Here is a 25907-nt window from a genome sequence, read left to right as displayed (position 1 = left end):
AGAGAGAGAGAGAGAGAGAGAGAGAGAGAGAGAGAGAGAGAGAGAGAGAGAGAGAGAGAGAGAGAGAGAGAGAGAATATCACAAGACATCATTCACCACTAACAACAGAGTATATTTCATTTCAGCATATGTATAAGAGCTACAGAGAGACAGAGAGAGGAAACAAACAGAGGTGGTGTTTCTACATCTCAAAGAAAGAGTGGATACAAACTGTGCCATCGATCGATATATATTCTGGAGAGATGGACAACAAGTCATCCTGTGGAAGCAAAACTCTACCAATCAAGACACGTCTCTGGAGGTCTGCACGTAGAGGACTGGCAGTATTAGGACGGGTGTTTACATCTGGAAATTATTGCAGCACTCACTTTGTGCTTTGAGTAGAGTATAGCAGAGCTGCTGAGCAGAAACTACGACGACGCTGGATCGAAAAACACGAGTAAAACCAGAGGTGGAAGAGGTACTCTCAGATGCTTGGGTAAAAGTACCAATGCATTCATGTTTAACCCTCCTATTGTCTTCGTTCCCCCCCTTACTTTGGTGTTCGCGGTCAAATTTGACCGGTCCTGTTTTAACTGCTATTACATAAACACAAAAACCATTAATCACCAAGTTTAATTTAACACCCTTTCAAACTGTACATATTGTATCAGACTACTGGTATACATGAACAACTGCAGTACATATACAAAGAACAGACACTGAACATGTATTGCGTGTGCCAGGTGTGATTCATGTGGGGGGAGGGGCACATAAGAGCGGGAAATGTATCAAATTGTTGTGTGCGTGTGTGTGTCAGGCCCAGGTATGATTCACATGGGGGGATGGGCACATAAGGTGGGGGGGGACACATCTAGAGTGTGTGTGTGTGTGTGTTTTATCTGATCCGGATGGTTACTAATTCCTTTCCTTTATGGCGGTCATGTTTGAGCGGGAACACCATGGGTGTTTCAAAGTTGACTAAATCATCCAAAATGCAATGAAAGTGGTGATCAGCTATTTGATATGTTCAAATGTCTACTGTGAAGGATATCATGAAGCCTTAATGCAATCGAATGTAAAACTAAAAAGTTATGATTGAAGAAAGTAGTAAATCGGTCAGATTTGACCCGAAGACAACAGGAGGGTTAAATACTCCATTACAAGTAAAAGTATTATAATCCAAATCAGCCATTATGTGGCACTTTTAGATTGATTACCTTGTTGCACCACGTTTTTTAATGCAAAATCCTATTTTAAAAGCCATTGAAGCTTTAAATTGAATGTAATTGGAAGGTAACACTCCATATATTCCAGTTAGAGTTAAAACAGAAGTATTACCAGCCAAATATCAAAAGCAAAAGTACTCATTCTGCAGAGAAATGGCCTTCACGTGTGATGTATTATTGTTAAATATATGACATTATTGGTGTTAATATTGTTGCATTATGTTGAACTGCTGTAGTCCAACACAGGTCTGATACCAACATTATTTTTATTCAAGACTTTCTTTTTTAACTTTTTGTAATATTTCAGATAAAAGAAAATTGTTTTGTTTTAACGATAATCTTTTATTTGACCTCTTCTAGTTATTTGACTGGTTTAATCTCTAGAGATGCGTCTTGTTATTTGATGCAAAATCTCAATCTTAAGCATTCAAATAAATCAAGTGAAGTAAAAATTGATGATTGTCCTTTTTCGATGTAGTGGAGTAGAAGTATAAAGTACCTCCAAATTGCACGTAAGTAAACACTTTTCCACCCCTGGGTTTTACCGTGTATTCTCACTTTCCTGCAGCTTTAAAGCCTCTCGAATACGTTGACGGATGCTTTTAGGATATAAGGATGCATGCAGTAAATTCACCTTCAGAAAGAGAGGAGATGAAGAAGGGCTGAGGATGCACGAGAGGTTTTATATCGTTCACACCGCCTCGTTATAACAATAATAACAACGTGTTTTTACTGAAATATCCGTGAGTATGTACGCCACTGATTACAGTGTGATAGAAACACCGGTTAGAAAACTACATGACTCTGTCTGACAACTTTCCGGAACAAACACACAGGCGATAAAAAAACAGGACGAAGGTTCTTCGACAGCTCGATCACATAAATCCAAAACGAAGAAACAAACACACACGTCGCTAAAAATGTGTTGTTCGCGGCTCCGGTTCACAAAGTCCTTACTGATAGCACACTATAGCAGCACAGCAAAGATTAAATTATTATTATTATTATGCAACTTTTTGATCTTATATGTCAGGTTTTTAAATAAGTCATTCGATAGTGATATTTGATGGAAAAATATATATAAAAACGTAAAATAAAACAACCTACTACTATCATCTATTCACTGTGTTACCATAAATCACTCCGCTCACTTTTTGTATTAAATTCGGTTTTTCTTCACCCCTTATTTCTTAAATCCTGTCAGTGATTAAAGCAGAAGATGTTGATATATTCTGAGATGAATTAATGATTGTTTTATGATTCATTTAAGGGGATTATTTGAAGGGCAAAGGCTAAACTATGTGAGCTCCTAAACAGAACCAAAGTAAATGCAATTGAATAACTCTGTGCTCAACATTTGTTGTATAACAACTTTTATGGAGTGCACCATTATTCAACTGTGTACATATAATCATATATATCAGCATGTTGATATTTACACAGCACAGACAAATACATTCTCCCAAGTTAAATATTACTACAATTCCCCCCCCCCCTCCCATAAATGTAAGTCTTTCCCAATACAAGATTTCTCTTTAAATGTTCCAATGTTTTGGTTTTTGTATTCAAGTTTTTCTCGTTATAACCAAACAGACAATCCTGTGTTGTCTTCTACAGTTAAATACATCACGAGAATAAACAACATATTATAACAACCACCCCCCCCCCCTCCCGTGGTGCCCCCCTCCCTCCGCCTGTCACTCACAGATACACAAACAGACACACAAAGGAGTGTGGAAACGCAGGCGGGGGTCCAGAGCCACTCCAGAAACACAAGGTCACCCTGAAGGGGGGAGGAAGAGAGGGAGAGATTACATTACATATAGATTGTATTGCTTTTATCAATTGGACAATAATAACCATAAAGATACGGACTCAGAACAGCAAGAGAAATGCAGATGTATACGCTAAACTCTCTAAGTGCACATTTTTTTTAATGTATTATGATATTTTTGGGGCCAAGGTACAAGCAGAACACAGGCTTTCAGTCTTTGGCGGTAGATATGTACACTTTCTGCTGTCCTGATGTCAATGGATAGCTTGTTCCACCATTTTGGGGCGGTACAGAATACAGAAATACACATGTGAAAAAAAAACATTAGTTGTTTTATTGGCCAAGGTCTTTTTAGGAGTTTCTTTACTTTCATTTTGTAATACCATGATGAGCCTCTTTTTTACGGAGCCCCCTAGGGGACATGGAGAAGAAAAAAAAAAATCTCGCAAAACCCCTTTGCGAGATCTCGCAAAACTTTTCATTTGGTACTTCCTGGTCAGTTCGGCTGCTACGGCAACACAGAAACCACAACAATGGAGTGGTTCATCGATTTTACTTTGAGCTTGGCCTTAAATATAAAGATATAACATTAGTGCTTGGCAATAGGCACGGGTTTCACACATAGACTGTATAAAGGGTTTCACATAAGTGAAGATACCTCAAGAGAACACTCAGAGCGAGGGGACATGCACGTTCCTCTGAGCTGAGTTATTGACAGATTCGAATTTCGCGGATAAATAACTCATGAACATAACGTTGTAAAAATACAGACAACATGACTTTACAATCATAGCAAGGTAGACAACGAGCTACAGAGTCGTTTTTATCAGAACAGTTCGATACGCGCCGTCATCCGAGCTAAACATCAATAATTTGTCACAATCCGCAGCTGGAGGAGGGAGAGGAGTGCTTAGGGACCGTCTACAAACTGCAACGGGGTTTTGCGAGATCTTTTTTCTTCTCCATGTCCCCTAGGGGGCTCCGTACTTTTTAAATCATCTAATATATAATGGAAAATAAAAACGAGTCAGCACCCTGGAGCTTTCATTATCATGGCTAATTTTCCTCTTTTATTCATGAGAACTTGAATTGACAGTGCATACTACCAATTATGTTTTAAACTCTCTAAGTGCGCCATTTTTTATTATCTATCATGATATTTTTGGGGGTTTAATGGCCAAGGTACAAGCAAAACAGGTGGGTTTTTCGTCTTTGGCGGTAGATATGTACACTTTCTGCTGTCCTGATGTCAATGGATAGCTTTTTCCACCATTTTGGGGTGGTACAGAATACAGAAATACAGATATGCAAACATCTTTTGTTTGTTTGTATTGGCCTATGGTCTTTCTAGGAGTGTCTGTATTTAGCTAACACCTGAATCTCCTAAAATGTCATATTGTTTTATTATTATTATTTGTTTACGTCATGATGAGCCTCTTTTTAAACCTGCTATTATATAATGGATAATAAAAATGAGTCAGCACCCTGGAGTTATAATTATCATGGCTAATTTTCCTTTTTCATAAGAACTTTAATTGACAAAAATAGGAAGATGCTAACTTCCTGTCAGCTTACAACACCCTGAACCACTCTATTGTGATCTATGTAATCATAACTTAAAGTTCCCCTATTATACTGTGTTTCATCCATATATTATAGGTCTCAGATATATACAGAACATGTCTCTGATTGGCTGAAACACCAAACAGATCATTGCAGCATTACCCATAATCCCCTCTGTTTTAGCCCTGTTTCCAAAGTGCTGATTCTGTCTGTTACTTTAGATGAAAATAAGGAGCCCCTCCCCACGCCCCTCTGAGAGAGATTTGGTTACAAAGAACACAATGCTGCTCTAGGAGGAGATTCAGGTGATAAGGGGGGGGGGGGGGGTTACCTTGGTTGCTGATTGGCTAATGGTTACACAAGACAAAACATCGTTATGACATCATAAAGTGGCCAAAATCTGATCAGCTCATTTTCAGACAGGTTTTTATAGAAATGGATCAAAAAGAGAGAGAATCTTTGTTCCTGAAACTTTCAGAGTCTCTTTCCACAGAGGGGACACATGTTGATGTAGAAGAGACATGAAGAAGAGGGGACACATGTTGATGTAGAAGAGACATGAAGAAGAGGGGACACATGTTGATGTAGAAGAGACATGAAGAAGAGAGGACACATGTTGATGTAGAAGAGACATGAAGAAGAGGGGACACATGTTGATGTAGAAGAGACATGAAGAAGAGGGGACACATGTTGATGTAGAAGAGACATGAAGAAGAGGGGACACATGTTGATGTAGAAGAGACATGAAGAAGAGGGGACACATGTTGATGAAGAAGAGACATGAAGAAGAGGGGACACATGTTGATGTAGAAGAGACATGAAGAAGAGGGGACACATGTTGATGTAGAGGAGACATGAAGAAGAGGGGACACATGTTGATGAAGAAGAGACATGAAGAAGAGGGGACACATGTTGATGTAGAAGAGACATGAAGAAGAGGGGACACATGTTGATGTAGAAGAGACATGAAGAAGAGGGGACACATGTTGATGTAGAAGAGACATGAAGAAGAGGGGACACATGTTGATGTAGAAGAGACATGAAGAAGAGGGGACACATGTTGATGTAGAAGAGACATGAAGAAGAGGGGACACGTGTTGATGTAGAAGAGACATGAAGAAGAGGGGACACATGTTGATGTAGAAGAGACATGAAGAAGAGGGGACACATGTTGATGTAGAAGAGACATGAAGAAGAGGGGACACATGTTGATGTAGAAGAGACATGAAGAAGAGGGGACACATGTTGATGTAGAAGAGACATGAAGAAGAGGGGACACATGTTGATGTAGAAGAGACATGAAGAAGAGGGGACACATGTTGATGTAGAAGAGACATGAACGAGAGGGGACACATGTTGATGTAGAAGAGACATGAAGAAGAGGGGACACATGTTGATGTAGAAGAGACATGAAGAAGAGGGGACACATGTTGATGTAGAAGAGACATGAAGGAGAGGGGACACATGTTGATGTAGAAGAGACATGAAGAAGAGGGGACACATGTTGATGTAGAAGAGACATGAAGAAGAGGGGACACATGTTGATGTAGAAGAGACATGGAGAAGAGGGGGACACATGTTGATGTAGAAGAGACATGAAGAAGAGGGGACACATGTTGATGTAGAAGAGACATGGAGAAGAGGGGACACATGTTGATGTAGAAGAGACATGAAGAAGAGGGGACACATGTTGATGTAGAGGAGACATGAAGAAGAGGGGACACATGTTGATGTAGAAGAGACATGAAGAAGAGGGGACACATGTTGATGTAGAAGAGACATGAAGAAGAGGGGACACATGTTGATGTAGAAGAGACATGGAGAAGAGGGGACACATGTTGATGTAGAAGAGACATGGAGAAGAGGGGACACATGTTGATGTAGAAGAGACATGAAGAAGAGGGGACACATGTTGATGTAGAAGAGACATGAAGAAGAGGGGACACATGTTGATGTAGAAGAGACATGGAGAAGAGGGGACACATGTTGATGTAGAAGAGACATGAAGAAGAGGGGACACATGTTGATGTAGAAGAGACATGGAGAAGAGGGGACACATGTTGATGTAGAAGAGACATGAAGAAGTGGATTTTGCATAATAGGTGTCTTTTAGCATGTCTGTAAGTTTGAGATTATTCATGTTTACACTCACCATCCTGCAGCTGAGGTTTGGTGGGACGGTCTCACATCTGATTGGAGAAGGAGGTGGGCTGCTGCTCATAGCCCTGGCTGTACCCCCCCTCCTCGTTATACCCCTGCTGGCCGTACTCGGGCTGGTACCCTCCCTGGGAGCCGGCGTAGGGGTCCTGCTGGGCGTAGCCTTCCTGGGCGAAGGAGTCAGGGGCGGGCTGCTTCTCCTGAGACGGGACGTATGTTCCGCCGAAAGCGGCCATCCAGCCGGTCTCCTTGAACACGAACCACAGGTTTCCTATCCACAGGATCAGGTTGATGAAGCCGAAAGCCTGGGGGAAGGGAAAGAGAGGGAGGTTTGGAAATGTGAGATTTAGTGTTTCAGGTCTCAAGATCCGCGAAGCTATTTCCGTTGACTCCTTTAAAAGCAAACTCAAAACCCATCTCTTCGCATCTGTCTTCCTTGTCAACTAGCTTCCATCACCTTGTTTCGGCTCATCATTACCATCACTTCAGTCACATTATTATATCCCATGGCAATACTAATATTGTATAATATTTTTATAATTGTTATGCTATGACGTTTGTCTTTGCTTTTGTTTGCTTTGTACAGTTCAGCCCTTTGAGGCATTTCTTGTGATTTGGGGCTATAATACATTTTGATTAGATTTTTGATTTTTGATTCATGATTAAAAGATTCTATAGTCGTATTCACAATAGAGTGGTGCAGGAATGAGTCTTAAAAGCGGAAATTAGCGACCATTTTAGCACTTTTTGGATTTTAGGTAAGATGCCTGAAATAAGGTCTGCGTTTAACACAAGCTGAAAAGAGGAGGGGTTTGGACACGTGAGATTTAGTGTCTCAGGTCTCCAGATTAAAGACTCAAAGGATTTATAGAAGTATTGACAAAAGAGGGGTGTAGGAAAGAGTCTGAAACACAGAAATGAGTGAGCTTTATAGCACCTTGCGTTTCCTCTTCTCAAAGTCAATGGGTTCTTGGTTGTTATCATGGAATAGGGTCTGTATGTTCTACGACATAAACTACTGCCCCACTGGTGACTTTAAAAATGGCGGTTGCTAATAAGTGTCTAAATGAGACGACTAAACTTCAGCACGCACAACATTAGCCGCCTTTAGCTTAGCGGTGGTGACGTAAAGTCATATGACCGTGCTGTAGTTCCTTTATAGCCCAACATTAGCCACCTTTAGCTTAGCGGTGGTGAAGTAAAGTCATGTGACCGTGCTGTAGTTCCTTTATAGCCCAACATTAGCCGCCTTTAGCTTAGCGGTGGTGACGTGAAGTCATGTGACCGTGCTGTAGTTCCTTTATAGCCCAACATTAGCCACCTTTAGCTTAGCGGTGGTGACGTGAAGCCATGTGACCGTGCTGTAGTTCCTTTATAGCCCAAAATTAGCTGCCTTTAGCTTAGCGGTGGTGACGTGAAGTCATGTGACTGTGTAGTTCCTTTATAGCCTAACGTTAGCTCTTTATTTCACAAATCATGAAGTGGGGTTAATATGTGGAGATTATCCTGCTGAACAAAATGTGACTGTTTGACACAGTTTATATTCTTCAATAATCCGAAGGGCTTTTAGACGAGGGAACAGTAAGTGTTAAGGAACAACTGGACAAAACGTTAAAATCTCTTCAGCTTGTGTTAACCACTGACCTTATTTCAGGCTAACCATTGATTTTCTAGACGAGGGAACAGGAAGTTCTAAAAGGAGTAATTTAAAGATTTTTCGGACTAATTCTTACAGCTTTATATAGTTTTGTTTAGCGGTGACGTACCACAGAGGTGTTGAGGCCGGACACTTTGGGGTCGTTGACTTCACGGCAGCGGTTCTCTGGTTCCTCGCAGGCGGCGATGAGCGTGACGACCCGCTCCGGATCCGTGGCTGTTTTCACATCCGACAAACCTTTAGCCCAAGCACATGAGGAGACCAGCCACATGAAGGCAAACACTGCCGACACCACGAAGTCCTGCGAGACATCGAGAGAGAATATAACGTTAACAACTACCACAGGTGGAAGAAGTATTAGGATCATTTACTGAAATACAAGTACTGAGGCAAGGCAAGGCACGTTTATTTATATAGCACTTTTCAACAAAAGGCAATTCAAAGTGCTTTACAAAAATGAAAGACATTGAGAGCATAAAACACATTAGAAACATTAAAAGGCAAAGATAATAAAACATGAATAATGCAGATACATGAATAAAAGTTACAGTGCAGTGTGAGATGTGAATAGTTCAATTAAAAGCAGTGACAAAAAGAAAGTCTACGGCCTGGATTTAAAAGTAGTAAGCGACAATGACAATATCCTTAGCCAAATTCTCACATTCCTCTACCCCTAGTCTTCCCGTGAAATCATAGTTCTTTTGACAGTTTTCTAACCTTTTTAGGTAATGCAAAAGGAATCTGTATCTTAAGGAGTAAAGGGACTCACAATCTGGGGCCCCTTGCAGTTTTCGCGGTACTTCTCCAGGAGGAAGCAGTACACAGAGAGGGAGGCCATGGCGTAGAGGAAGGAGAAGACACCGATGGTGACGAAGAACTCGGCGGAGGAAGAGTAGTCCCCGACCAGGAAGAGGCGCTCGGGGTTCTCTCCCTTGCAGGTGGGGGCGTCGAAGTACACCTGGTGGAGCCTGGGGACAGAGACAAAGACAGAAGATAAGAGAGAGACAACAATGGAAATACAGGTCTCAGATGTAGGTACATTCTTTTATTTTTTTTACAAGACAAGTGCATACAAGTACAGTTTCACAGATACACAGAAGACAGTAAGGTGAACGTACAAGTAAAGACAAATAACAAGTTACAAAATACGCATGGAGACAAATCTAAGGCCATGGTTCTCAGCAGGAAACCGATGGACTGTCCACTCCAAGTAGGGAATGAGTCCTTACCCCAAGTGAAGGAGTTCAAGTATCTCGGGGTCTTGTTCTCGAGTGAGGGAACAATGGAGCGTGAGATGGGCCGGAGAATCGGAGCAGCGGGAGCTGTACTGTAGTCGCTTTACCGCACCGTTGTGACGAAAAGGGAGCTGAGCCAGGAGGCAAAGTTCTCTGTCTACCGGGCCATTTTCGTTCCTACCCTCACCTATGGTCATGAAGGATGGGTCATGACCGAAAGAACGAGATCGCGGATACAAGCGGCCGAGATGGGTTTTCTCCGCAGGGTGGCTGGTGTCTCCCTTAGGGATAAGGTGAGAAGTTCGGTCATCAGGGAGGGACTCGGAGTTAAACCGCTCCTCCTTCGAAAGGAGCCAGTTGAGGTGGTTCGGGCACCTAGTTAGGATGCCACCTGGGAGGTGTTCCAGGCACGTCCAGCTGGGAAGAGACCAAGGGGTAGACCTAGGACCAGGTGGAGGGACTATATCTCTTCGCTGGCCTGGGAGCGCCTTGGGATCCCCCAGTCAGAGCTGGTTGATGTCGCCAGGGAAAGGAAAGTGTGGGGCTCTCTGCTGGAACTGCTACCCCGAGACCCGACCACGGATAAGCGGGAGAAGATGGATAGATGGATGGAGGTGGAGAGAAAAAACAAAAACAAATACAGTGTGTATGTGTGTGTGTGTGTGTGTGTGTGTCAGAGTTCCCGTTAGCCGGTAATTACCGGACTACGACCGGTAAAATATGCTGAAGACCGGCAAATCTAAATCTCTCCGGTCAAAGTGTCCGTTCAAAAATAATTTCCGTTTAGCGCAATACCACATCAGTTGCGCAACTTGCGCCATTTATGTGACAGACAAAAGAGTATGTGACAGACAAGAATAGTCAATTCTAATGTCTAACCTGTGTCTAACACGTAATGTGGAGAAAGAGATATCCTGTATGGGTTGATTGTGCGTTGATCTGTTGGTAATGCCTCGGGGTTCCGGTGGGCATGTAAACAAATGCATAATGCTGCGCTATACTTTGCGGCCTCACCCGGTTGCATAGCGACACTTATTGTGTAGGTGTCTTTTCATAAGCAGGTAGTCATATCATTAGCTAGAACTAGCTAGATCTGATCGATATGGACATAAACGCGAGTGAAGTCTAATCTGACGGGAGAGAGAGATCAGCTGCTGCTGACGAGTCGACACGCAGCTCTGCATGATCACATGCAGTGGTGAGCGAACAAAACACACACTTCAGGTTAGAATATCACACGTAGCTATTTTAATGACCTCTCAAACTACCGTAACTAGTTATAGATATGTTTAGTTTTACTGTCGGGTCACTCATTACTGGATCCGCGAGCTGCATGATACTGACGGGCTGTCAGGAGAGGGAGAGCGCTCCGTTTATTATTCCCGTGTTATTATAAATTACTGTTCACTTTTGAATAATGTAGTTAATCTACTATAATTAGTTTGTTTAATATCGAATCATATCAATTTGTTTTAAAGCACAATAAATAACAAAGAAGACCTTTGACCGGCACTTTTCTCATTTTGTCCGGAAGATTTAAACTTTAACGGACATGTTGACCGGCGAAAAAATATTCTAACGGGAACTCTGGTGTGTGTGTGTGTGTGTGTGTGTGTGTGTGTGTGTGTGTGTGTGTGTGTGTGTGTGTGTGTGTGTGTGTGTGTGTGTGTGTGTTTGTGTGGCCTAGCATTACTATACTTGTGGGGACCTAAATCTGTTTACACAGTCACGTGTGGGGACTCGCCTCCCTTATGGGGACAAATTGGAGGTCCCCATGAGGGGAATCATTAATTTTAGGGTGAAGACTTGGTTAGGTTTAGGGTTAGGATAAGTCTCCAGGAAATGCATGTAAGTCAATGTAATGTCCCCTGAAGTGACGTGGTGTGTGTGTGTGTGTGTGTGTGTGTGTGTGTGTGTGTGTGTGTGTGTGTGTGTGTGTGTATGTGTGTGTGTGTGTGTGTGTGTGTGTGTGTGTGTGTGTGTGTGTGTGTGTGTGTGTGTGTGTGTGTGTGTGTGCGTGCGCTATGTTTGTGTGCGCTATGTGTGATATGAGGGGGGGGGCATGTAAATAGTAGCATGACCTTAAAGACCTTAAAGAAGTAGAAAGGAGTGTTGGCTGATATCGTAATAAGGATTATGAATGAAATGCAGGTACATTTTTAAAGATTTCATTGATTATATAAGTTTGTGTACAATGTGGTTGGAGACAGCCAGGGGACGATAGCTTAGCATAAAGACTGGAAACCTCCTAGCACCTCTGAAATTCACTATCACATTAGATGTATTTATTTTATATTAGTTAAAAAATAGAAGTGTAAAATGACCTTCCTATTATCACATATACCTTTTATATGCTTACTTTTTGCAAAGGTGATTATTTAATGTTTAATGTATCTATCCAACGATCTACACGTATTGCAATATTCAAGAGGCTTTTTATATACCAGAATAAAGAAAAATCCTCTATCACATTAGACCTTGCTGTAACATATTTGGCATTAACTATTCATCACGAATTGTTTTGCTTGAATGTGGATTTGAAGTTTGTGAGAAGTTGATTTTTAAAAAGGGATACAATTGAGTTTTGAGACGTACCTGAACGGATATTCAAATTCTACTTCTATCCCGAGGTCGCTCTCCGACCGGTTTTTACACTCCACGCTCATCTTGAACATGCCGGAGTAGCTGCCGCATGTCGAGAAGGCAAAGATGGCAAAGATCTGCAGGAGACAAAATGGAGGAGACAAAAACTCAGTGAGAATCAAAGGAAACACACATTTTAAATCACATTTTCCTTCATGGCTGGAGTATGAAAACTATGTACCTTAGATAAATCATTTTTAAAATTGGGGGGAAAAAAATAGCTCCAAACAACAATATATAAAATATTCGTACCTATACTGCATTACAACAGACAATAACAATAACAACAGTATAATAATGCTGAAATAAATCAATAAAATTACTATGAATGTATTTTATTGTATGTAGTAATTAATGTATGTAGTTTTACATTTTTATGAATGAACTGAATAGTATTACAAATCCAGTTTTGTTTGTATACTGTAACCATGTAAACTACACAGAGCTGCAGAGACGTAAACAGGTGACGGCTGCAGACTGATCGACCAATCACAGCGCATATCAATGCTTGTTGCCATGGTTACACCCACACTTGTGTTTTCTGTGGATGTTTCCTAGTGTTTGTGTGTTACTCAATTCAGGCTCTGTTACTACCTCTCGCTGTTATGTAAACGCAGTGATGGAAGAAGTATTTCGATTATATATTATTGAAATGTTTGCTGGGTGAATTCTGAATTAAATATCATTATTTATGAATTTCCTAAATGTTTACATCGTATTTATAATGATAACAGTACTTGAATAAATGTACTGTAGTTACATTCCACCTTTGAAGTATACAGCATAAACAGACAGTGTGTGGGGATAAACTCACACACACACACACACACCATGTATACATCACTTCAGGGGACATTACATTGACTTACATGCGTTTCCTGGAGTCTTATCCTAACCTTAACCATAACCAACACATGCCTAACCCTAACCCTTACCCTAACCAAGTCTTCACCCTAAAATGAATTATTCCCCTCATGGGGACCTCCATTTTGTCCCCATAAGGGAGGCGAGTCCCCACACATAATAATAATAATTCCTTACATTTATTATAGCGCTTTTTCAATGACTCAAAGCGCTTTACATATACACACATTACACATATATCATACATGCAATGGTCAGATACTGTGGACAATACCCACAGGAGCAAGTTCAGGTGAAGTGTCTTGCCCAAGGACACACCGGCTTTACAGACGCGGGTTTCACCCCTTGATCTGATGATCATTGCACAGCGCACTGCGCCACACCGTCCATCTTCACACCTCGAGGTCATCGAGGCGCTTTTACAAGTACACATTGGTATTATACATGTACTGTGGACAATACCCACAAGAGCAAATCCGGGTGAAGTGTCTTGCCCAAGGACACAACGACCTGACGCAGGAGCGGGTTTCGAACTGGAGTTCCCCAGCACTCCAGTACTCCCCCTTGATCGGATGCACAGACCACTGCGCCACCCGTCCTTTACATGACTGTGTAAACAGATTTAGGTCCCCACAAGTATAGTAATGCTAGGCCACACACACACACACACACACACACACACACACACACACACACACACACACACACACACACACACACACACACACACACACACACACACACACACAGCAGATTAGACATGTCAGACTATTTTTACCGCTCCCCCCTGGGCTTCAGGCAGATCCGATTGGAGGGAAAATCCAGCTATTAATCTGACGGAGGTGGTCCACCATCTGCCACCGAGTACACAAGACATCCAGTCACAACACACACACACACGCACACACACACACACACACACACACACACACACACACACACACACACACACACACACACACACACACACACACACACACACACACACACACACACAGGCACAGCTTGCAGTATACCTGCTTCAGGCTCAAAAACACTAAACTATTTACAGTAATCTCTCAGAGGCTCGTTGTTGGATTTACACACCAAGGCTCATTGTCATCGCTTTACTCTTCGTCTTCTTTTCCTGCAGGATTTTATTTTCATAACGCAAAACACTGCAGGCTATATTTCTTCTTTAACAGGTTCATTCAGGTTCACTCATTATTACCTACTTTATCACTAAAACATGCAGAAGATGTGTTTTAATGGCAGTATTTTTTATTTATGAAGTGACACAAAGACATCTCCTCTGTAAAAATACTTTTACTCTAATAATAAAAAAGAATCAAGAATTTTCATGGCTTTCTCCAACGTTCACATTTCTGTGCTAGACATTTTAGAAAAGAACATTATTAAACATTCAGAAAACTTGTAATGCAAAACAATATTCTGTCAGCACAACCTGGAAAGTGTCATGGTGATATCTATAAGTACATTTTTATTTTACCCTATTCACCTTTTTAATTCTCGTGTCCTCTCCCAACACCTCCTTGTTGGCAGATAACTAATCAACAGGTTTTAATAAGCAATGCAAATGTCTGTAGATGTGATGAAGGTGGCAGCATTACTGCTGACTACTGATAGATAACAGAATGCATTATACACTTATAGCTAAGAGAACATTGCCATCTGTCATCGGGTTTCTTAGTTACCATAAAACCCAAAAACAGAACCATCTCTACATAATTATCACAATGTTGGAGCTATGTTCTCGTGCAAATCTTAGAAATATTAAAGCTTCATGACATTTGTCTAATTGCACACTGAAACCCAGGAAGTGTCGCTCTTAATGCACATGTGAGTTGTGTTTTAAACTTTCCCTTTAAAACTCTCAGACACAATACCAGGCTGTGATGCAGCACCAGCAGAGGCAGCTGTGCAACGAATACCTGCAGCAGCGTTTCACAACTGCAGAGTCGGCACAATCCTTCACACAGTGCACATTTTATCCTAAAATAAATCATGCAATCCATCTTTTTCTGATTAGTCTCAATGTGTTATGGCACTACAGCGGCTGTTTTTCTTTTTCCTTTAGACTCAAAGGTTTCTTAGAGCCCCTAGATACTATGTATTATTCCTCTGAGACATTTAGAGCTTAGGATTTCATGAGAGGGATCAATATTAAGGTTTTAAGGTTTCATATCAGTATTTAGTGTCTCTACTTTAAAGAGTCCTCTCCTGCTGATGTCCAGGTGTATATCAGTATGTAGTGTCTCTACTTTAAAGAGTCCTCTCCTGCTGATGTTCAGGTGTATATCAGTATTTAGTGTCTCTACTTTAAAGAGTCCTCTCTTGCTGATGTTCAGGTGTATATCAGTATGTAGTGTCTCTACTTTAAAGAGTCCTCTCCTGCTGATGTTCAGGTGTATATCAGTATGTAGTGTCTCTACTTTAAAGAGTCCTCTCCTGCTGATGTTCAGGTGTATATCAGTATGTAGTGTCTCTACTTTAAAGAGTCCTCTCCTGCTGATGTTCAGGTGTATATCAGTATGTAGTGTCTCTACTTTAAAGAGTCCTCTCCTGCTGATGTTCAGGTGTATATCAGTATGTAGTGTCTCTACTTTAAAGAGTCCTCTCCTGCTGATGTTCAGGTGTATATCAGTATTTAGTGTCTCTACTTTAAAGAGTCCTCTCCTGCTGATGTTCAGGTATATATCAGTATGTAGTGTCTCTACTTTAAAGAGTCCTCTCCTGCTGATGTTCAGGTGTATATCAGTATGTAGTGTCTCTACTTTAAAGAGTCCTCTCCTGCTGATGTTCAGGTGTATGTCAGTATGTAGTGTCTCTACTTTAAAGAGTCCTCTCCTGCTGATGTTCAGGTGTATATCAGTATGTAGTGTCTCTACTTTAAAGAGTCCTCTCCTGCTGATGTTCAGGTGTATATCAGTATGTAGTGTCTCTACTTTAAAGAGTCCTCTCCTGCTGATGTTCAGGTGTATATCAGTATGTAGTGTCTCTACTTTAAAGAGTCCTCTCCTGCTGATGTTCAGGTGTATATCAGTATGTAGTGTCTCTACTTTAAAGAGTCCTCTCCTGCTGATGTTCAGGTGTATATCAGTATGTAGTGTCTCTACTTTAAAGAGTCCTCTCTTGCTGATGTTCAGGTGTATATCAGTATGTAGTGTCTCTACTTTAAAGAGTCCTCTCCTGCTGATGTTCAGGTGTATATCAGTATGTAGTGTCTCTACTTTAAAGAGTCCTCTCCTGCTGATGTTCAGGTGTATATCAATATGTAGTGTCTCTACTTTAAAGAGTCCTCTCCTGCTGATGTTCAGGTGTATATCAGTATGTAGGGTCTCTACTTTAAAGAGTCCTCTCCTGCTAATGTTCAGGTGTATATCAGTATGTAGTGTCTCTACTTTAAAGAGTCCTCTCCTGCTGATGTTCAGGTGTATATCAGTATGTAGTGTATCTACTTTAAAGAGTCCTCTCTTGCTGATGTTCAGGTGTATATCAGTATGTAGTGTCTCTACTTTAAAGAGTCCTCTCCTGCTGATGTTCAGGTGTATATCAGTATGTAGTGTCTCTACTTTAAAGAGTCCTCTCCTGCTGATGTTCAGGTGTATATCAGTATGTAGTGTCTCTACTTTAAAGAGTCCTCTCTTGCTGATGTTCAGGTGTATATCAGTATGTAGTGTCTCTACTTTAAAGAGTCCTCTCCTGCTGATGTTCAGGTGTATATCAGTATGTAGTGTCTCTACTTTAAAGAGTCCTCTCCTGCTGATGTTCAGGTGTATGTCCATTTAGAGTTACTTTACATTGACAGATGAGAGGAAGGAGGAGTGATAGGGGGGAGGAATGAAGGAGTGAGGGAGGAGGGATGGAGGAGTGATGGGGGAGGAAGGAGAGAAAATAAATGGTGGCACGCAGAGTGTTGGGTGCCATGGAAACAGTGCTGGCAGCGTCACACAGCGAGGAGGCAGAGGACGGTTTTCACATGGAGACACAATATCCGAGTGTGTGTGTGTGTGCGTGCGCGTGTGTGTGTGTGTGTGTGTGTGTGTGTGTGTGTGTGTGTGTGTGTGTGTGTGTGTGTGTGTGTGTGTGTGTGTGTGTGTGTGTGTGTGGGTGGGTGTCCACTACTGATGTATGAAATGAAAGTAGAGGATGATGCATCGAGACGTTTTAATGATGCTGCTTCAGGGTCCCTTGATATGCTGCAAAACAGAATAGACATTTTATTTCTTCTTTAATTATGTTTTCCATTTTATTATATCTATTTTTAAAATATATACATTTTTTCAAATCCTATTTTAATCCTATTTTTACATAAAACATTGTATTTTCCATGAATTCTTTCCCCTGTTTTTCATGTTCATGTTCATGTTCGTTTCCCTTGTGGTGGAGCACTTTATTCTGCATGTCTGGCTTGTGATACACACAGTGTGTACCTTCTGTTCCCCCCTATGAACCAGTGAGATTTGTAGGTATGGATTATTGATTTGTAAAGGATTATTTTCTCATACATCACGGTTCTGCTCATGAAGTCAATCTGCATCCACAGCCTATAGTGATGTATGTGCAGCAAGCATATTAATACATGTATCTGTAATTGCTTAAGTGAATATTCTGCGATGAAATTCAGCAATTTCTCAAGTTTGACTATCTTATTAAGATTGACTGGTTCTTACACAACATGAATGCATCATCGGGTTTAGCGCCTGCGAGTGTGCCGACATGAAGCCAAGAGAACAAAGAATCAACACAAGCTGCGCGCCTGCAGAAACAAACACGAGCGTCTGAGCAGAAAACACCCCGGAGCTTCGACAGAACCAACAAATCCTCATCTTCATCTCACATCAGAGAGGCTCCACCCCCATGTTCTCACTCACGTCCACAGAGACACACACACACACACACACCAGTCACACACACACACACACACACACACACACACACACACACACACACACACACACACACACACCAGTCACACACACACACACACACACACACACACACACACACACACACACACACACACACACACACACACACACACACACACCAGTCACATGCACGCTCCACCTCGTGCATTTCACGAGTATGATAAAACTGATTAAGTCTGAAATGTGAGGAATCTTTGCCTAAATGTTGAAGTACACATTTGAACTTATCTTCTTATATTTTATTTTATATCCTTACTGCACATTTTTACTTGAATTTCTTATTTAAATATTCTTATTTGTATTCTATTAAATGTGTTCTTCTTAGATGAAGATAGATGTTTATACAGATCTTACTATAACTTGTTAGAATACATGTTTTATTTGTATTGCACATTCTTACTTTAACATCTTTAATAATTCATGAATCAAAGCAAATATATATATTTATTTTTCGCTCCTTAGCAACTGTCACGAAACCCAATTCCTTGATTGTGATTTGTTTTGAATGACACTAATCTACACTGATCTCTCTCCGGCGCATACTGCCTGCATTAACGGTTATTCACACTACACTGAAGCATCTCCTCTTGCAGCCTGTAATGGAGGGAGGCTCCTCTCCTCCCGTGTGTGTGTGTGTGTGTGTGTGTGTGTGTGTGTGTGTGTGCGTGCGTGTGCATGTGGGCCGGTCGGATAAGTCACTAGCACCCCCCCCTTGACAATTTACTAGCGGTATTTACTTGCGGTACCGAGGAGGGCCTGTGTGTGTATGTGTGTGTGTGTGCGTGTGTGTGTGTGTGTGTGTGTGTGTGTGTTTCCATTATTAATCCAGAGAGAGAGGGAGCAGCTCCCCCTCCCGTCTGACGGCAGCAGATGATTCACGGCCTCCGGAGCGAGCCTCCTGATTGGACGAGGGGCTGCACACTCACTCTGCCTCCGGGAAGGACTTCAGAGTCATGCAGCACACTCATCGTGCCTCTGTGGTGGAGCTGCAGCCTACACATTCTACTGTACGTTATTTAATTTCACATTTTCAGAAATCTCATTTGACTGTAGTGCTACGTGCACATATTGCTTTAGCTAACAGTTATGGGGTCCATTTGCAGGAAGGGATCACTCGTACTCAAATTCCTACTAATCTACCCTCCCAAAATGTTATTACTTTGTGTTTGTTTAGTTTGAATTACTATGTGTTAAATGCCTATGTGAAGCACTTTGAATGGCCTCTGTATCTTAAAATGTGCTGTACAAATAAACTAACCTTGAACCCTGATTAAGTCTAAATCTGTATACTTTATTACTATATACAGGTCAGGATTTATTCTACTGTACGGTATTACATTTCACATTTTTTAAATCTCATTCGACTGTACGTGCATTTAGTTTACATATCCCTGTTTACTCCTGCATTGTACGCCAACCAGGGCTTCAGCTAACAGTTATAGGGTCCAAATTCCTTTAACCTCCCAAAATGTATTCTTCATTACTTTGCATGCAGGAATGTAATGTTTATATCCATGTATAGGATTCATTCTAACTTGTAATTCAGTTTATCTCATTATGTGCATGAATACAATGTTTAACCTTGCCTTTTACTTGCACCAATATGTCAAATGCTACTGGTTAAGGGTGTAGCTAACAGATATGGGACCCATGTGCTACTCCTACTCTATTTCCTTTTCATTTCTCCGTCCAAAATGTCTTCTTTATATCATTGCATGTAAGTATTACATGTTTTAAGTTCATCATTTTAGAATATGAAGGATTTTATTGTCATTCAGATTTATCTAATTCTTTTCGTGTACTTATTCCTCCATTTGACCTGCACGATAAGGTCATGTGCGCTCATTTATTACACTTTTTAATGTATTTACGTCTTAAGTATATTGTATTATGCATCTTGTTGAGGAGCTCGGGACTTACGATGTTTCTTGCCAACAACTATACTGTAGCTATTTTGCACATGACACCTCGAGTCTTGAATAATTAGGGCTGCTAAATCATCTCATTTTCCAATTATTTACTTAATCTATATATTATTTTGTCTATAAAATGCACAGACCATACAGGAGCATTCATTATGACGTCAAGCATTAGTTTTTTACATTTTGGCTATCGAAGTACAACTGAAAGTTAACTAAGACATTTATATGATCTATTACAAGTGAACACACACTTGAGATGCCAAGAGGAAAACACCAAACATAGACAACAAAGTGTTAGCGACCTCACCGTAGCCACGCCCTATAGCACACACTGCTTTAATGGTCTATTTTTACTCCAAATTGAACCATAATTCACTCATCAAACATCATGGTGTACTGAAGAAGACTTGCAACTAGAGTTTGAGACCATAAACCCACCAGGGAAATGTATTCTGAGGTAATAAATCAAGTGAGAAGTAGGCCTATTTCCTCATAGACTTCCATGCAATCAACCGCGCGGGTCGCCCCCTGCTGGCCATTGGAAACAATACAAGTTCAAGGAATGGGCTTCACTTTTCAGATCAAAAGGTAGATTTAATGTCAGAAAATAACTAAAAAAAGCTCAAGGTGACTTCCCCACATAGCTTGTTTTGTTAGAACACAAGTCAAAAACCCAACGATAGTTAGTGAAGAATTATATATGACAACGGAAAGCATCAGATCCTCACATCCGAGGAGCAAGAAAAAGAGAATAATGGGTGTTTTTGCTGGAAAAAATGACTCAAATGATGAATAGAAATGATCTGGCTCTATATGTTGATAATGCAAACCGTCAGCTGTTAACATAATCTGAACAAGACCATAAAAACACATCTGGGTTTAACATTATGAAAGCAAAGACAAAATGTAGAGGCCCTCACTAGCTGTGTGTGAGGTGAGGATATCTGTGGGAACATATCCTGCTCATCTGAAAATGCCGTTACATACTCTGTTCAATCAACACACAACTAGAACTAACACATATAGACATTCATCTGATTGTCATGTTATGCTCTATTTATTGCACGTTTCCTTGTTTTCGTATCCTAAATATTTGGTCCTTTTTGATGTTGCAATTGGAGATACTGAACTGTTCAGACTTGATTTGACAATAGGGTATAATAACGTTGTTTTAATTGATGGATCCTTTGCTATAATATGTACAAATAAATCCCCCTCCCGGTTGCAGCCCACGTTCAGGCACCACAACGTGCGCCAGCAGAACAAAACACCGAAGATAATCAGCTTGAGTTTAAGACAAAGGAACACAGTCCTCAGATCGGAGACGCTGGACACAGGAGCTTCCTCTTGGATGGAAACATGACAATAAATCAATTACTAAAATAGTGCGTAATTGATTTTTAAATGCATCCCAGCTCACGCCCTACGCTTACTTATTTATTTATTAGATAAGTGTGTTTTTAGGGATTTCTTCCACATGCTGAACCATGTTGTTGTTTCTGTTGTTGCCTTTCTATTGCGTCCAAACATGCGTACGCTTCGATTGGTGCAGAAAGGAACAAATCAAACTGATGACATTATTGTTGATACCCTAAATTGATGAATTGATCATTATCATTTAAATATGTCTAACTATAGGCAGAACTTAGCTACTTAATGTCCTTAAGACACCCCTTTTCTTTTTTAAATATCTCACCAAAACGTGTTATTAAAAAACATATATTTCAGATGCCGAACTGATTTGAGCTCAATTGGACATTTTTCTAATTCTGTTGAAGCTTCCCGTCGCTAAAAAAATGTATTGCATGCATCGTTTTCTGGCTGTATTCTCAGGAGGAGGAGGAGGAGGAGGAGGAGGAGGAGGAGGAGGAGGAGGAGGAGGAGGAGGAGGAGGAGGAGGAGGTTCCCCCCCTCTAACACCCTCCAACATGTCCTGCTGAGCTTCCTGTCCTCAGGACACTACTCAGCATTCAGAGCAGGACTTCACTCAGGAGAGTCGTTGTGAGGTGGAGCTGCTGCTGGTCTGCTGAAAGTAACTGACACGTTAAACCCTGAGTGCAGGAGTCGCCTCCATCAGTAATCCCTGCAGCTGTATGACCTCTGAGGGACAGAAGGTCACCAAGCGGTCAGTAAAGGCAAGGTTATTTACTGCAAACAGCACAGAGTCCAGCTGACATCCCCCCTGTGGTGGTTTGAGAGGGGTTCTGTTATTAGGACCACACATGGATGAACATTGGGTTGTGTTGCTGAAGTTTGTGTGAGACTAAGATGCACATATTGTGATGGGTGTGAGGGTCTCTCCCCAGGAACATAACTTACAATGCTTCCCGAAGTATGTGGAGAACTAAGGGCACGTTTTTAGCAGAGGGTTTCCCCAGAGAAAGTCTATCTGTGTACAAAAAGCTGAAAAGTAAAATGGCAGGCATGAGCTCATGAGCCTTGGATAATGAAAACCCTAATGATATAAATATCAATTCAATTTCTGATATATTTTTGTATAACATGTCATTATTCATTTAAAACATAATACAACACTGGAGGGAGGCTCCTCTCTCCTCCTGTGTGTGTGTGTGTGTGTGTGTGTGTGTGTGTGTGTGTGTGTGTGTGTGTGTGTGTGTGTGTGTGTGTGTGTGTGTATGTATGGCCTAGCATTACTATACTTGTGGGGACCTAAATCTGTTTACACAGTCATGTGTGGGGACTCGCCTCCCTTATGGGGACAAATTGGAGGTCCCCATAAGGGGAATCATTAATTTTAGGGTGAAGACTTGGTTAGGTTTAGGGTTAGGATTAGGTTTAGGGTTAGGGTTAGGGTTAGGGTTAGGGTTAGGGTTAGGGTTAGGGTTAGGGTTAGGGTTAAGGTTAGGATAAGTCTCCAGGAAATGCATGTAAGTCAATGTAATGTCCCCTGAAGTGATGTATACATGGTATGTGTGTGTGTGTTTGTGTGTGTTTGCATGTGTGTGCCTGTGTGTGTGTGTGTGTGTTTGTGTGTGTTTGAATGTGTGTGTTTGTGTGTGTTAGTGTGTGTGTGTGTTTGTGTGTTTGGGGGTGTGTTTGTGTGTGTGTGTGTTTGTGTGTGTTTGTGTGTGTGTTTGTGTGTGTTTGTGTGTGTGTTTGTGTGTGTGTGTTTGGGGGTGTGTTTGTGTGTGTGTGTGTGTGTGTGTGTGTGTGTGTGTGTGTGTGTGTGTGTGTGTGTGTGTGTGTGTGTGTGTGTTTCCATATGAATCCAGAGAGCTTGGTGGCATTTTCAGATTGAGTCATCTTCACCCCTTTTCAACCACCATGCCATAAACTATTCACTAAAAAATATATATATCAGCATGTTTTCACTGAGGAAGATCTAGATGCATATATTTGATATGCAATACTTGCAAAAATGTACATTTTCTCTGTAAAAAGTATGCAATTTTACTTCAATTTGGACCGTTATTAGAACCATATTTGTGTTCAAAAAGCTAGATCAGATCATACATTCATTCATTCACTCTCCATATACATTTCTCTAAGGTCAAACCCAAAATGGCACACAAGCCATATCAAAGTATAACACCCTGGTAAGATAAGAACAAAACAATAACATGACTAATAAATACAAAAGGAAATACAGATATGACATGCTTGGTTCTCAATTGAAAAAGGCGTCAAATTCAACCACTTTGGTCTTAAATGCAAAAATGTAAGAAATGAATCCAATAATTTATGATAACTATGTGTTTCCTGTTGGATTGTGTGTGTGAGCATTTCAATACAAAGATTCAACAAACACATTTTCCTATTCTGTGATTACGTTGTTATTATAATGTAGAATGTACGGAGTAATAAGAAGTGCACTTACCCATTGTAGAACTTTGATAAATCCCAGCGGTTGTTTGAGTATAGTGAACTGCCCTTGGGCCACCAGCTGCCAAAACACACACAAAACAGCCGTTAGTTAAAATGTATTTTAACTTTTTCACACAGCTGCCTCTCGCTCTCTCTCTCTGTGTGAAGTTGATGATTAAAATCAGGAACCTAATTACCTCACACTCATAACGCCCTGAGGCTGCGTGGTACAACGCAAATATGTGAGTCCAAGCATCAAGGAAACAATAAAAGACTAACATTTGGCCATAACTTTGAAGGGGCACAACAAATTGTAATTAGTGCATAAATTGCTTACGCTTAAATGCTTTGAATCAGAAACAGGAAATATTTTATTTATACCGGGGAAATTGGGTTTTGTGACTCCATTTTGTAGTTAAAATAAGAAATATATTTAAAAATGTAATAAAATTAATTAAAGAAAAAATGTGCAGGAGTGAAATATCCATCAAATTAATAAAAAATGTAATAAAACATATTAACACAAACTTAATCTAAAGAAAATAAAAATATATATAACATTTAATTTAAAAATGACACAAATTTAAGACTTTGGAAAAAAAGAAAGCAAAAACACTAAATAAAAATGTACATATAGTACACACAATTATGTATTAAAAAAATACTATATGAGGCTTTTTAAAGGACATGGATAGTTGCATTAAGTTGTATAGAAATGTGTGTATATATTTACATATTGGGCATTGTTGCCCCTGTCCCCCTCTATGACACTGCTCTGTCTGTCTGTCTGTCTGTCTGTCTGTCTGTCTGTCTGTCTGTCTGTCTGTGTGTGTGTGTGTGTGTGTGTGTGTGTGTGTGTGTGTGTGTGTGTGTGAGCTCCTGGCAGCATTACCGTTACACTAAAGCTGATTAACCTGTTTTCTCGGTGCTCTCACGATGCACACTTCACAGCAGCCTTCTCCTTTTTTTTAAAAATATCATTTTACCTGCAGCTCTCGCGTTATCTGCCACAAACAGGAGGATGTATTTTTGCGCAGGTGATGCGACACCGCAAACAAGGAGAAGAGGAGGAAGAATACGAAGGCGGCGTGTGTGTGTGTGTGTGTGTGTGTGTGTGTGTGTGTGTGTGTGTGTGTGTGTGTGTGTGTGTGTGTGTGTGTATCAATAAATGGCCGCAGCAGTGATGATGGTTTCTCTATACTCTCCATCATCTTTCAGCATCCATATTGAACAGATGACGCATCCTCACAAAATGTATGTTTCATCTCCCCTCTCCGCTCACACTGAAGCCCCTCTTTGTCACAGAGCTTCTCTTATGTCGTGCGGCCTATACTGCGGCTATGCGAGCCCACACGCGCACACATGCGCACACACACACACACACACACACACACACACACACACACACACACACACACACACACACACACACACACACACACACACACCGACATAATGGTCTGCCTTAGAAATCAATCATGTTTGTTATCCAAGCAGCAGCATGCTCATCGAGACAGCCTAAATCAATTAGCAGGATGAATCCCGGTGGAGGCCACATCCTCTAAAAGCGAAATGTCATTGCTGCAGAAATCTCTGCACATCCTACACATTTTTTTTGTGGTGGTGTTACTGAGAACAGGCTAATCTATTATATCTGCAGATTAACAGGAGGATAAATGACACCGTCGTGCAGACATACATGCATAAATCACAATTCCGACTCATCGAGAGCTCTGCGCTGAAAAACGGTAAAGGTCGGCGCATCTTTGGCCAAAAAAACATCCTACTTATAGCGCAGGGTGGAGGACAATAATGCGAAATGAATGAGAATCATCTACAGAGAAAAAACAGTAATGAAATATATGATTTCCCCCCCGCAAAGCCTTACCTGGTTTACAACATCCATCTTGGCCGCTTACTCGCTGATAAGAGGATCAGAGGGGCGGAGGGAGGGAGGCGTCTCTCCGGAACAGCCAGGGAGGGGGGGTGATGGCGGGGAGGCAGACACCCAGGAGGAAGAGCAGACTGCGTCACGAATTGGGCGAGGACGTGTGAAGCGTAGTGACGTCAGAGGAAGCATCAGACGTGGAGTAAATGAGAGCCAATGAGAAAGCAGCTTTATTCTAAG

The 25907-nt window shown here is 41.1% G+C and overlaps 1 protein-coding gene across 1 annotated transcript; it reads right to left on the bottom strand.

Annotated features, from left to right (window-relative positions):
- Nucleotides 1–1504: 1504 nt before the first annotated feature.
- LOC117563150 (synaptophysin-like) lies at nt 1505–25759 on the bottom strand. The gene is made up of 7 exons (XM_034241325.1): nt 25668–25759; nt 23793–23858; nt 12190–12314; nt 9129–9327; nt 8469–8660; nt 6698–7007; nt 1505–2991 (listed from the first exon to the last, which is right to left on the bottom strand). The coding sequence occupies exons 1-6, from the start codon at nt 25683–25685 to the stop codon at nt 6729–6731; spliced, it is 879 nt and encodes a 292-aa protein (XP_034097216.1). The 5' UTR covers nt 25686–25759; the 3' UTR covers nt 1505–2991; nt 6698–6728.
- Nucleotides 25760–25907: the final 148 nt, after the last annotated feature.

Source organism: Gymnodraco acuticeps, unplaced genomic scaffold (genome assembly GCF_902827175.1).
Source record: "Gymnodraco acuticeps unplaced genomic scaffold, fGymAcu1.1, whole genome shotgun sequence".
In the NCBI taxonomy this organism is placed as follows: Eukaryota; Metazoa; Chordata; class Actinopteri; order Perciformes; family Bathydraconidae; genus Gymnodraco; species Gymnodraco acuticeps.
This window is presented reverse-complemented; position numbering and strand designations above follow the sequence as displayed.